At 41.2% G+C, this 14,354-nt stretch overlaps 1 protein-coding gene and 1 long non-coding RNA gene across 7 annotated transcripts in view; both read right to left on the bottom strand.

The window, feature by feature from the left end:
* LOC132870601 (uncharacterized) overlaps nucleotides 1-14,354 on the bottom strand; it is a 315,561-nt gene that overhangs the window by 153,980 nt on the left and 147,227 nt on the right. The window lies entirely within an intron of this gene.
* Nucleotides 1-14,354, bottom strand: part of LOC132870597 (NACHT, LRR and PYD domains-containing protein 12-like) — a 136,739-nt gene that overhangs the window by 3,870 nt on the left and 118,515 nt on the right. For all 5 annotated transcript variants that reach the window (XM_060904295.1, XM_060904297.1, XM_060904298.1 and 2 more), the window contains 2 exons: nucleotides 9,343-9,516; nucleotides 2,804-2,977 (listed from right to left, as the gene is read on the bottom strand). In XM_060904295.1, the coding sequence (XP_060760278.1) occupies nucleotides 2,804-2,977; nucleotides 9,343-9,516 (348 nt within the window). The remainder of the gene's footprint in view (nucleotides 1-2,803; nucleotides 2,978-9,342; nucleotides 9,517-14,354) is intronic.

Genomic DNA, 14,354 nt, shown 5'->3' with positions numbered 1-14,354 from the left:
CATCTTGACCAATCAGGGACCGTGATTTGGTTCACGTGATCAGATGGAACTAAAGATGGCTGTGCCCATGCCGACATGGCGTGGGAGCCAAGTTACGTGTATTATCCATGTTTGTAACAAAAATCTAGGGGATCCAAGCCAGTTCACTCAAAAATCATGGACCAGAATTTGCGAGTTTGGCAAAAAATGGCTTGAACTCGATGGACCCGAACAACAAGCTGCTGAACAACGTCGTGATTTGTTCCAGAAAGGTGGGTACCGCTTCTCTCTCGCTTTATTTAGATCTAGCTTAGGCAGGCCAAGGCTACTCGACTTCCCACTTGTACCTAATTATTTTTTTTGTCTTGTGGAAGATTTCAAAGATAGGTCATGGTTAGTTTTCATGAGCCTGTCAGGGAAGATTGGTATTGAAGAACAACTGGCCAACAAGTCCAAAACCATTGGGGGGGGGGTCTAGCTCGCTGAATGCCAGACTCACACTGTGACTAGTCTAGTGTAAACAAGACGTTTCAGAGTCGGGCCGGACAGCCCAAGTGCCCGCTGCTGTCACGCCTACCTGGTCTCTGCTGCCCATATCACAGCTTCCAGCCCCCTGTTCCATTGGCTTTACCATTGTCACACACTCTGCCCTGACCCTTCCCACCTGTCCACTACAATCAGTAGGCATCCTAAAAACCAGGAAGCATTCACATTGCTTGGGAGCGACTTCAATGCATCGTCAGCCCTTCAGTCTTCATTGGAGAAGTTCGTTTGTGACCTGTATGGTCAAAGTACCCATGATGTCAATGAGGCCCGCTACCATTTGTTTTGCCTCCATGCATCCAGTGATGAACTGTTACCACCAAACCATGATGCACTTCAACAACACACATACAGGTGTAATTATCAAGCGGCGGTTCATCACAGGGGACTTCAACAAACTATCTCGGCTCCCAGCCCAGTGGGCCATGGCTGGAGGCTGTTGGACGGACAACTGGTGGTACACTGGATGACAACTGGTGCAGCACCCGATGAAGTGCTGAATTACATCCACTGTTCATGCAAGAAGAGTAGGTGTGAAGCCAGCAGGTGCACGTGCAGAACATCTGATCTTAGCTGCACTGAGCTGTGCTCCTGCAGTAATTGTGCGAATCAGACAGTCACAGCATCTGAACAATCCGCTAATGCCGACGAGGAAGACAACGAGGATGACGATTCTGGAGAAGAGTGAGGCATCGTAGGGCTGAGCCTGGGAGTTTTAGTGTTTTTTTTTTGCATAATTGCTAGATGTACTATTAGTGATTGTGCTGGCTCACACTCTAAATGACATTCTCTAAGCTGGAAGCCCTCTAGCCAAAGTGACCTACTTGCAATAACTGTAACTGGAAGAAAAATGTAGTCAGAACCTTGAAATTTCATATGCACAGAATATGGACCAATGACTGCGAAGTGATAAAATTTCATAGCTGTTGAAATCAGATTGGCTGAATAGGAGTTTGTTAAATATGGCAAAAATACAGATTTCTCAACTTTTTTACCTATTTTGTCATGTTCAGCGGTCAACTTTGCATAGCTATCCACACCTTTGAAAGTGGGAACATTGATTTTCAGATTCAGCATGTCATTTACCATAGAAATCAACAAAGTTCCCATAGTTCCCAGATGGGTGCCACGAAAATCATTTTCTAGCCACATTTTGAGGCTGCAGCTCACGGCCTATGTGAGAAGTAGAATATCTCATCTCATCTCATTATCTCTAGCCGCTTTATCCTTCTACAGGGTTGCAGGCAAGCTGGAGCCTATCCCAGCTGACTACAGGCGAAAGGCGGGGTACACCCTGGACAAGTCGCCAGGTCATCACAGGGCTGACACATAGACACAGACAACCATTCACACTCACATTCACACCTACGGTCAATTTAGAGTCACCAGTTAACCTAACCTGCATGTCTTTGGACTGTGGGGGAAACCGGAGCACCCGGAGGAAACCCACGCGGACACGGGGAGAACATGCAAACTCCACACAGAAAGGCCCTCGCCGGCCCCGGGGCTTGAACCCAGGACCTTCTTGCTGTAAGGCGACAGCGCTAACCACTACACCACCGTGCCGCCAGAAGTAGAATATTCTAGATGTTTTCAGTAATCTGTAATTCCACCAAACGCTCACAAGATGGGAGTAAAAGACGGTGAATGAAATTCAGGTACTGGAATCAGGAGCTGCATACAGGTCCCCATGTGGTGGATTCTGATCAGAGAATTGCATGGATAATCCCAAAAAGGCAAGGAAGAGAAATTAGCTGCTTTTGACAACAATTGCTTTGGATTTCAATAGAATATTGAGACAAACACAAAATCCGACATGTGGACGGCAAAAATGTGAAGTGTGTGTGTGTTCTGGGGCGAATGAAAGCTGGTTAGCTGAGGCGATGTGTTTGGTATGAATGGAAAGATCTTCTCTAGTTTCATCTGACACTGAACATGTTGCACTGTCGCGAGAGGATTATGTTTCATTTCAACTGTCCCTTAGATTTATCTTACTTATTTTTGAACAAAATATAAAAAATTACCAGCAAACACTATTTGGACAAAATACACTTAGAATGTTGTTTTCATAGCACTGAGGTCTCGTCTTTTAGAAACATTAAGAAAAAATAAATTAACAAAACATTTTCTGAACTTAAAAAAAAAAAGTGTGCAGTGAACAGAAACAATCTTCCTCCTCAGCACACTGATGATGAAGCTAAAACCTCTGCTTCAGTCTCACTATTAGAGAATGGGTCTTACTGAGGAGCAGGTCATGTGACTCTCAGAGAGATGATCTTACCACAGTATCTCCAGTTTACAGTGAGGATTCTCCAGTCCAGCACAGAGACGCTTCACTCCTGAGTCTCCCAGATTATTATCAGACAGATCCAGTTCTCTCAGGTGTGAGGGGTTTGATCTCAGAGCTGAACTCAGAGCAGCACAGCCTTCATCTGACACACGACAATCATATAACCTGCAAAGACACAACGACGCACACTTCACTGCCTCCGTTTATGAACATCAAGATTTGCTTTTGTCTTTAAACTGGAGGGTGGTGTGTGTCAAAGAGAAAGGGACAGAGAGAGAATGAATGTCTCCAGAATCTTTCAGTCTCGAGAAGAATACCTGATTAGTGTTGGATGGAAATGATTTTCATTGGTTTTGTTAAATGGATTTCTTTGTAATTTAGAACAGTTTTATGGGTCAGTGTTGTTTCTTCCAGTGGACACATGAACAGAGACTTTCACTGCAAAAAATAAAAATCTTAGGAAGTTTATTTGTCTATTTTCAAGTCAAAACATCTAGCCACCCTTATTATAAGACATAATTGCCCAACAAGCAAAACCTCATTTAGCTAGAAAGGCTAGTTTTTAGACAGTCCATCTTGAAAATCTTGTATAGACAAAATGTCTTGAAAAAGTCTTATTTGGAGCACCTTTGAAAATAAAATAAGTTTTTTTTAAAAACAAGTAAGTACATTTTGGACATTTGTCAAATGTGGTTCATCTTGTTTCAAGAAAAAAAACAAAGTATGCTTGTTTTGGGAATAAATGAACTTTACTGAAATCTTTGAATCTTTCATTACAATTCAACTCCACCTTACAGATCCTAAGTTTACTGCGACTGTTTACTCAGTCATTCAGAGTGAGCTCCTTCTAGATGCTCTACAGACTCTAGATCAGACAAGTGCCTTCAAAAAGGCTATGAGTGAGTGGAGGGCGTTTTAGTGAGGTCTTTTTGGAATGCTGTGAGTTAAGTTCAGTGTTTTTTTTTTTTTTTGTGCCTGATCTTGTAAACCCCTCGTACACATGAATAGTCAGTGCCCCCAAAATGCACTGTTGCTTTGGCGTTGTGTAAGCACTGCAAGTCAAAATGCATAGACTTTTTTTTTTGTGTGCCTGAGGTCCTGGGGAAGTGGAATCTTAAGAGATGTTTTAATGTTTGAATGTTGAAATGGGAAAAAAAATAAACTTGTTGCAATGCTACATGTGTCGTCAACTTGATTCAAGATAGTCTCTGGTCTCATATCTAGAGTATTTTACTAATTACAGGTCACAAAAGGAGAATCTTTTAAGCTAGCAATGCTTAGTTGTAGAATTTAACAATCCTAATATTAGTATATTTATCTTAAATTCAGTTTTTACTGCTAAGACTTTGTCATGAATTTAAGTGAAATACCCTTAAAATGAAATAAATAAAAATGATTTGAATGGTTAAATGTAAGAAGTACGATCTTGTTATAAGAACTATTTTGATTATTTTGAGTTAATCAGATCTTGCATAATAAGTTCCCCAATCTTATTTTGGAATTATTTATCTAAAAACAGGTTAGATTTTTCATCTTACTTTAAGAAATCTTACCAAGTCAAATTTGACTAGTTCCATTGGCAGATTTTTTTCACCTGATTCAAGCAAATATGCTTTGTTTTAATCTTTTATTTCTTATTTTTGAAAGGCCATTTTTTGCAGTGTTCGTGAGTTCATTGGTTTTTCATTGGTTTTGTTAAACAGACTTTTTGTAATTTAGAACAGTTTCATTGTTCAGTGTTTCTTCCAGTGGACACATGAACAGAGACTTTTGTGAGTTCTAGAGATTTCTGCAGCTGTTCTGCTCTCCTTTGCTTTCTCTTTCTCCTCCTTCAGTATTCCATGCTGTGGTCTTGGAGTGATTTTTGCAGGATGCCTCGATCTTAGGCAGAGGAGCAACAGCACTGAATCTGCTCTGTTTGGAGACAATTTATCTTCCTGTGGACCGAGTCTCACACACTCGCTCTTTACAAACGCTGTTTTAGTCACGTTTTCCTGCTTCACACAGCTCTACAAAATCTCTCTTTAATCAGAGTTCACATGAACAGCTCTTTCTGGAGAAGATCAGACCGTCAATAATCAGGACTGTGGGTGTGTTTTATAGAACAGGGTCGGACTCTATCTTCTGGAGAAGTCATTATCTCACAGCTTCACACACTCTAAAACCCCAGTGTGTGAATGTTTAAATGGTTTATTCAGGACTGACAAGAACAAGTGTGACTGTTTTCTTTAAACAGAATGCGTTTGTCTGCTCTTCTGACTTGGATGAAGATCAGACCATTGTGATGGAATTTTTAGTATAGCCCTGTGTGTGCTAAGGGTTCATGAACCCAGTGCTGTGTGTTTGTTCCCATGGATTGGTCCTTTTTATGAAGATGATTTTAATGAGCTCTGTATAATAAAACAGAGCATAGTGGTCGTGCCCTGTGGTTTCCTTTCATACACACACCTATTGATCCTGTTCTCTACTTTAGCTCTGTGTTACTGTATGAATTGAATGGACATTATTAGGGCCCGAGCCCTATGGGCGAAGGCCCTATTGTTCTTGTAAGAGTTCACTATTATTATTCTTCCGTCTTCTTCTTCTTCTTCTTCTTCTTCCGTCTTCTTCTTCTTCTTTATTTTTCTCCGCTGTTGGGCCATTTTCGGGGCGCTTGCCATGGGCGAAAACGCACGAAATTTGGCAGCAGTTCCGAGAATTGCCACCGCTACTCAGAACCAGAAGCCCAAACTTGGCCGGGGCTCAGGGCCTCTATAGCGCCCCCTAAGTCGTTGTGATTTTGGCCTCCCGCATTAAGGTGCCTGGGTGCCATGTAGTTTGTAGTAGTGGCATGCCATTTGGTACGCATATGTAACTCACTAAGCCGGACAAAAATGTAATGCCAATGCATTAGCCACGCCCAACAGGAAGTGAGGTAATTTCACTTTTGTGCGAAATGCATGGCCACGAACACGGCGCAACTCCTCCTAGACCGTTCATAGGAATGTCACCAAAATTGATACACATCATCTACAGACATGGCTGACAAAAGTTACTAAATACGTTTCACGTAGGATAAACCGTTCAGAAGTTATACGTCAATCAATTTTCGATGCAGAATTTTACATGCTTAAAAATTCATAACAAATCTTCTGATTGCTCAAAACTGGTCATACTTCACACGCAAATCACTCATTGGGCTTCTGACATGTTACCCAATTTCTGTGATATTTCGCCACTGGGGGCGCTATTTTTGGGCAAAAATTCCAATCTTTCCTCAAATTTGGTCAAACTTCACGGCCACCCTCTTACTACCTCCCATGTCATGTATACCACGTTTTGGGAATTTTCGTCCATGGGGGGCGCTGTTTTTGGCCAACGCAATTGCTCCAAAACGGGTTTTTGGTAAATAATTCCATAATGCTTTTCCTTCACACCACTACCTTGTGATAGTACGTTGCTGTTGTAGACACTTATTTTTCCAACTCATCATCGCTCATGTACAGCATAGCGCCACCTACGGACATGGGAAAAACCAAAAAATTTATTCTTCAAAAATCTATATCTCATCTTCTATTTACTCAATTGTCATCAAACTTCATAAGCAAACTCTTCATAGCTCACCTGACATATCCGCCAAATTTTGTGCACTTTCGCCACTGGGGGCGCTATTTTTGGGCAAAAAATCCAATCTTTCCTCAAATCTGGTCAAACTTCACGGCCACCCTCTTCCTACCTCCCATGTCATGTATACCACATTTTGGGAATTTTCGTCCATGGGGGGCGCTGTTTTTGGCCGACGCAATTGCTCCAAAACGGGTTTTTGGTAAATAATTCCATAATGCTTTTCCTTCACACCACTACCTTGTGAAAGTACGTTGCTGTTGTAGACACTTATTTTTCCAACTCATAATCGCTCATGTACAGCATAGCGCCACCTACTGACATGGGAAAAACCAAAAAATTTATTCTTCAAAAATCTATCTCTCATCTTCTATTTACTCAATTGTCATCACACTTCATACGCAAACTCTTCATAGCTCACCTGACATATACGCCAAATTTTGTGCACTTTCGCCCCTGGGGGTGCTGGTTATGGCAAAAATGATATTGCAGCTTCTGATTTGTCAAACTTGGCAAGCACACTCTTTCCAAGACCCTTATGGGGGCGCTTGCCATGGTCGACAACGCACGAAATTTGGCTCCTTTTTCTTAGACTGCCACCGCTACTGAGAACCAGAAGCCCAGATCCAGGCCGGCCTCAGGGCCTCTATAGCGCCCCCCGAGCACCGTTCAGTGCGAGACCCTATTGTTGCCATGTGTCCATTTCTGTGGTTTGTTGCCATTGTGGGAGTAATGTCTCTTGCCGAAGAAGCTGTGGAAGGTATTTCGCGGGGACGCATGCCCCCGCCCCCCTTGGCCGCTGGCGCGAGGGCCCGTCGAGGCCGCTTGCGGCTTTAATTATTATTATTATTATTATGTAAGTACAACCACAGTCCGTCTAGAAACTACAAACCCCATCAACCCACTTCCGCGATGGCCTACGTCACGCCTGGGTGGGACCACCTACGTCATGTCCTCCATGACATCACTTCCACCCCGACTCTATAAGTGACGCAGAAACGCTCAGCTCGCTCTCTCTCATCGTGGATGTCAAGCCATCCAGACACAAAGAGATACCCTGCACCAGAAAACCCAAGAAAAGACATCTTTCTTCCAAGAAACAGAATTTAGTGCTTTTCTTTCGTACCTTTGGCCAAGGTAGACTCCAGAATCACGCGATTTTTAACTCAGTCAAGTTACAACCAGTTTTTATTCATTATAAGTACGTACAAAACTGCAGCCTAAAGCAGTTTAATTTAAAGTTAAGAAGCGGCCGGATCCCTTCTAACTAAAGCGCTGTGCACATTGTTTAATCAGAGATTTTCTTCCCACGAACTACGAAGTGTTGGACCAAGAAATTCTCTGTGCTTCACGGAGGTCTCCACAACGGTGAAACTCCAAAAGTCTCGAAACACCTCTATAACCTTGCACTGGAAGCGAGATACTAAGTAAGACTGGCAATTTTGGGCATAAAGACTAGTCTTAGGAATTAGCTTTATTGAAGTAGTGTGAATTTAAACTCAGGAACGGTTTAATTGTTTACACTGTAGACACGCAGCATGTTGAATTGATTGTTCTATTTTGTTTTGATCTCTCAATTGCTTAATAGATAGGCTTTTGCATGCTGTCCTCTATTCCTTTCTAACCCTTAATTTCATTATTACACATATTCTGACCTCATCAAGATTTCAGTGGATTTAGTAGTGTTATAAGCTAGCTTAGTTAGCAACACACGGCTAATTAAGCTAGGTTAACCTCTTGTTTAGGCCACAAGGCCTACACCACATGGTCACAAGACCTCACACCCACAAACACACCTTAGTTAGCAACAGAGCTAATCCTTTGTTCTACTTAGATAACATTCCTTTGTCTTAGCTAGCAACCAAGCTAGGCCTCCACCACATGGACACACACACACACACACACACACACACACACACACACACACACACACACACACACACACACACAAACATCTTAGCTAGCAACTAAAGCAAACTCTTTTGTTCTACTTAGAAACACGTGGTCACCTCCCCCTACACACACACACACACACACACATGCACACCCACACACGCTCATCAAGTATATATCATATTTGTATATATTTCAACTGCCATTATTCATTTTTCTTTGTTATAATAAATTCAATTATTATTGAAACTGTGTGTTTATTTGTTGTGCCTAATATTTTTGAAGTAGCCCAATCTCAAAAGAATTCCAAGGTGCATATAAGTTATGTAATACGGTAAGTGATCATAATAATTTGGAATATACCATAATTTAGCTGTTTGGTAATTTATTATTAAGCACCAAAATTAATGGTATTAATTAATGAGACCGATTCAATGAGACTGATTTAATGAGATTATTAATGAGACTGATTTAATTAGATTGATCACTTAACACCAATTGCACCAACAATTATAACAAGAAATAATTCTAATGTAAGTATTTATTACTATAATAACATTTGAGTAATTCAAAATGAACAGAAGGATTGTTGTTGTGGTTCTTTTGCTTTTTGATATGAAAGTGTCAATTTTTCATCTCTTTTTCCTGCATCAGTTCTCTGGCATTAACATCTCTTTTTCGTTTCAAATTCTATATTCCTGAGATCATTTCCACTATGTCACTGCAGCTCACACAGAGGGCAGTTAGTTTGAGTCTCAGGTGCAGTTTGTGGGATTCGTTACAGTGTTGTAGTAAATTTCACAGTGAGTTCCGACACATCGCAGTCGGATCAAGTCCCGTTTTGTGCTGCAGCTTCTCACATACGTCCATCTGACCCAAAGACTCTGTGACAAATCATCAGTGTGCAGTGAACAGAAACAATCTTCCTCCTCAGGACACTGATGATGAAGCTCAAACCTCTGCTTCAGTCTCACTATTGGAGAATGGGTCTTACTGAGGAGCAGGTCATGTGACTCTCAGAGAGATGATCTTACCTCAGTGTCTCCAGTTTACAGTGAGGATTCTCCAGTCCAGCACAGAGACGCTTCACTCCTGAGTCTCCCAGATTATTATTATTCAGATTCAGGTATCTCAGGTGTGAGGGGTTTGATCTCAGAGCTGAACTCAGAGCAGCACAGCCTTCATCTGAGACACCACAACCCCACAACCTGCAGAGACACAATGACACACACTTCATCAACAGATTTCCATCTTGGTTTAATACTGACTTTAAAGATGATGAGTGTAAAATTAATTTTATTATTCAGAATGTCATGAGGATTTAATATCACCTGTTTATTCTCATTAACAGTGTCATTAATAATGATAATACTGAGTGTTATATTGAGTTTCTCTCCTCTGTTGTGTGTGATATTAAACCATCAGCAGCTGAAGCTGAACAGAGAACAGCAGAGAGACCATGAATTTTAATCAGAGAGAGAGAGAGAGAGACTGAATCTCAGATGGGTCTCTACTAGACTTACAGTGGTGCTTGAAAGTTTGTGAACCCTTTAGAATTTTCTGTATTTCTGCATAAATATGACCTAAACATTATCAGATTTTCACACAAGTCCTAAAAGTAGATAAAGAGAGCCCAGTTAAACAAATGAGACAAAAATATTATACTTGGTCATTTATTTATTGAGGAAAATGATCCAATATTACATATCTGTGAGTGGCAAAAGTATGTGACCCTTTGCTTTCAGTATCTGGTGTGACCCTCTTGTGCAGCAATAACTGCAACTAAATGTTTGCGATAACTGTTGATCAGTCCTGCACACTGGCTTGGAGGAATTTTAGCCCATTCCTCCGTACAGAACAGCTTCAACTCTGGGATGTTGGTGGGTTTCCTCACATGAACTGCTCACTTCAGGTCCTTCCACAACATTTCCATTGGATTAAGGTCAGGACTTTGACTTGGCCATTCCAAAACATTAACTTTATTCTTCTTTAACCATTCTTTGGTAGAACGACTTGTGTGCTTAGGGTCGTTGTCTTGCTGCATGACCCACCTTCTCTTGAGATTCAGTTCATGGACAGATGTCCTGACATTTTCCTTTAGAATTCGCTGGTATAATTCAGAATTCATTGTTCCATCAATGATGGCAAGCCGTCCTGGCCCAGATGCAGCAAATCAGGCCCAAACCATGATACTACCACCACCATGTTTCACAGATGGGATAAGGTTCTTAGGCTGGAACGCAGTGTTTTCCTTTCTCCAAACATAACGCTTCTCATTTAAACCAAAAAGTTCTATTTTGGTCTCATCCATCCACAAAACATTTTTCCAATAGCCTTCTGGCTTGTCCACGTGATCTTTAGCAAACTGCAGATGAGCAGCAATGTTCTTTTTGGAGAGCAGTGGCTTTCTCCTTGCAACCCTGCCATGCACACCACTGTTGTTCAGTGTTCTCCTGATGGTGGACTCATGAACATTAGCCAATGTGAGAGAGGCCTTCAGTTGCTTAGAAGTTACCCTGGGGTCCTTTGTGAGCTCGCCGACTATTACACGCCTTGCTCTTGGAGTGATCTTTGTTAGTTGACCACTTCTGGGGAGGGTAACGATGGTCTTGAATTTCCTCCATTTGTACACATTCTGTCTGACTGTGGATTGGTGGAGTCCAAACTCTTTAGAGATGGTTTTGTAACCTTTTCCAACCTGATGAGCATCAACAACGCTTTTTCTGAGGTCCTCAGAAATCTCCTTTGTTCATGCCATGATACACTTCCACAAACATGTGTTGTGAAGATCAGACTTTGATAGATCCCTGTTCTTTAAATAAAACAGGGTGCCCACTCACACCTGATTGTCATCCCATTGACTGAAAACACCTGACTCTAATTTCACCTTCAAATTAACTGCTAATCCTAGATGTTCACATACTTTTGCCACTCACAGATATGTAATATTGGATCATTTTCCTCAATAAATAAATGACCAAGTATAATATTTTTGTCTCATTTGTTTAACTGGGTTCTCTTTATCTACTTTTAGGACTTGTGTGAAAATCTGATGATGTTTTAGGTCATATTTATGCAGGAACATAGAAAATTCTTAAGGGTTCACAAACTTTCAAGCACCACTGTATAGTGCACTACACAGGGGCAATAAACTTGTTTCTCCATTGTCTACACAGTGCATTTATAGAACACTATAGATTTATATTATTGGAGAATCAAGGAAGTAAACAAAAATCATTACCTCCGCCAAGGAGGTTATGTTTTCGGTAGCGTTGGTTTGTTTGTTAGCAACATTACAGAGAAAATTATGAACGGATTGCTCTGAAATTTTTTCCAGAGGTGTGACTGGGCACAAGTAATAATCCATAAAATTTTGGCGGTGATCCGGATCACCTTCTGGATCCCGGAGTTTTTTAAATGATTCTTGGCAGAGGTCTGCGCTCTCCGAGTGCTTTTCTAGTTCCATATAAATCCTACAAACATTCAGCCATTCATTCTCAAGATAGCGTGAGAACAACACTTGTGACATGCTTTTATGATTATTATTTTTAATTCACTGAGAAAAGTGATCTTTTTAGACAAAAATAATCACATTGCTAGGACAACAGGATTGTTTACTAGTATCTGTGTCAGTAATGTGTATGCGTTATCCATGAGTGAAATTTAAACTTCATAAAAAGTGACACCTGTTGATTTGCAGATTTTGTTGCCAGTAAAAATGACATGGTTACAGAAAATTTCTGATGAGATTTTTAGAATTAGAAGCCTTTGTCACATATCCATTAGAGCACAGTGAAATTCATTCTCTGTATTTAACCCATCTGAACACAGTAAAATCGCAAGAGTTAAAATGGCAGTGTTAAGTGTTATTTACTCTAATAGAGTTAAATCAACTACAGCTGGAGTAACAGTTACTCTTGCACCTTTGTTAAATTACAGAGTTAAAATCATGAGAGTTAAATTAGTCCCACCCCCTTTTCTCGACAGTTGGGGTTCATTTTAGAAAATAGAATATCTCTGGAAAAAGAGTTGAACATCGGAGTTGTAGCCCTTTTGACTCCGAAGAGTGTAACATTTACCACGCCCCTAACAGGAGACTCTGCCAACTAGTGCTCCAACGGACGAATTTTTCAGTTGGATTTACTGCAGCGTACATGGTGGTTGGCAGACCGAATACCTCAAGGTGAGTTTTCAGGAAATTTTGATAACGTACTTTTTACATTTAAATACTGATAACGACTACCACACAAAAGTATTAATTAGTAGTACAATTATTTGGACTATGTGTACTACTTCAGTTTTTGTCATTTTGACTAGTTCTTTTTCTTTTCGCGCTCAAAATAACGTTAGCTAGCAACCTAGCATTAGCTAATTCTCAATGTGTAGACCTGTCTTAAAAAATATAGAGTTTCACTAATATAACGTGAATGTTCAAAACGTGTTGTATTTCGTATGGGCTACTACTATTAAGGTATGGGTACTTCAGTTTTTGTCATTTTGACTAGTTCTTTTTTGTGCTCAAAATAACGTTAGCTAGCAACCTAGCATTAGCTAATTCTCAATGTGCAGACCTGTCTTAAAAAATAGAGCTTCACTAATATGACGTGAATGTTCAAAATGTGTAGTATTTCGTATGGGCTACTATTAAGGTATGGGATTTTAAGAATGACTATACAGCCATGCCAGCGTGCAGCTAACGGTGCCTTTGTTCACTCGCAGATAGCTTTAGCGGGGAGGGGGGCGAGTACCAGACGAGGCTAGCCTGGCAAGCCAGACTAAATGTGAATATTTAGTCTGGCCTCGCTCGTAGACATTTCCGAAGGGTGGGGGAGGAACAACCCGCTGTCTTTCAAACTGTCTCTGTGCGTATTGAGGTATTTCACCTGATGTCACAGGGTCACGTGACGCCCCAGTGTCCGCCATTTTGAACGTCAAGCTACCTAATGTCAACAACAGTAGCTAGTATGTTACTGTAGCAATGTTTACGTTCAGTCATTTGGATGACTGTTAAAACCTTTCAGTCTCAAGTTTTTCCTTTACTGGATTTACTAGTTTACTGAGCTAGCACGCCGGCCACCGGCAGGCTAGCGCGCGCTAGCTCCTAGCTTGCCCGAGCGCGCTAGCTCAGTAAACTAGTAAATCTAGTAAAGGAAAAACTTGAGACTGAAAGGTTTTAACAGTCATCCAAATGACTGAACGTAAACATTGCTACAGTAACATACTAGCTACGATGTTGTTGACATTAGCTAGTGCTAACAGCTAGTTGCTAATACACTGCTACAACTACACCAACCCTAATAATACAGTTCTTGGTCATTACCTGGTAACAGCAAATTTATAACGGGCCATGTCTCAACAGACTAAGAAGTTATTTCAATGACATTTAATAACATTTTGTTTATCCTGAGGACCGAAAGTAAATGAAAATGTGAACAAACCTTAGCTGTAATAAGATGGTGACCACCGGCTCCAGGGACAACCCGCTGATGTAGGCATGTTACCCAGCCTGACACAAAATATTTGTAGGTATCCAAACTCTTATACGCTTTCAGATCAATACCTGTGTATGGCGATGGGTTTTTAACGACATAGGTATACAGATCATGTGGGCCGAAGTCAGGTAAAGACGAGGGCTTCATGTACTTCCGTACGTCAGTGAACAATCCTGGTGGAATCAGGTAAACGTCGTTCTCTAAGCCTGCTAACCTCAATTTTTGCAAATACCTCTCCCTCTGCTCGCCCTGTAAATGCCCTATGTCGCTGGATAGTGAAGGTGTTTTCTGCATCTCGCTCCTTTTTCTTTTATGTTTTTTGTTTGTCGCCTTCCTCGCATTCAAACTGATTCGAGCCGTGCCATCCAAAATGGCAGCATCACATGACTTGGTCACGTGGGTGAAATACCTCAATAGGCCAACGCTCTGACCAATCAGCGCAACAGTGACTGTGACGTAGTCAGAGCGACAGAAAGCAGTGCACTGCTTTCTGTCGCTCTGACTATGTCACAGTCACTGTTGCGCTGATTGGTCAGAGCGTTGGCTCAGTGATG

This window comes from Neoarius graeffei, chromosome 22, assembly GCF_027579695.1.
Source record: "Neoarius graeffei isolate fNeoGra1 chromosome 22, fNeoGra1.pri, whole genome shotgun sequence".
Classification (NCBI taxonomy): Eukaryota; Metazoa; Chordata; class Actinopteri; order Siluriformes; family Ariidae; genus Neoarius; species Neoarius graeffei.
The sequence above is the reverse complement of the archived record's forward strand: the minus strand, read 5'-3'. Positions and strand labels throughout refer to the sequence as shown.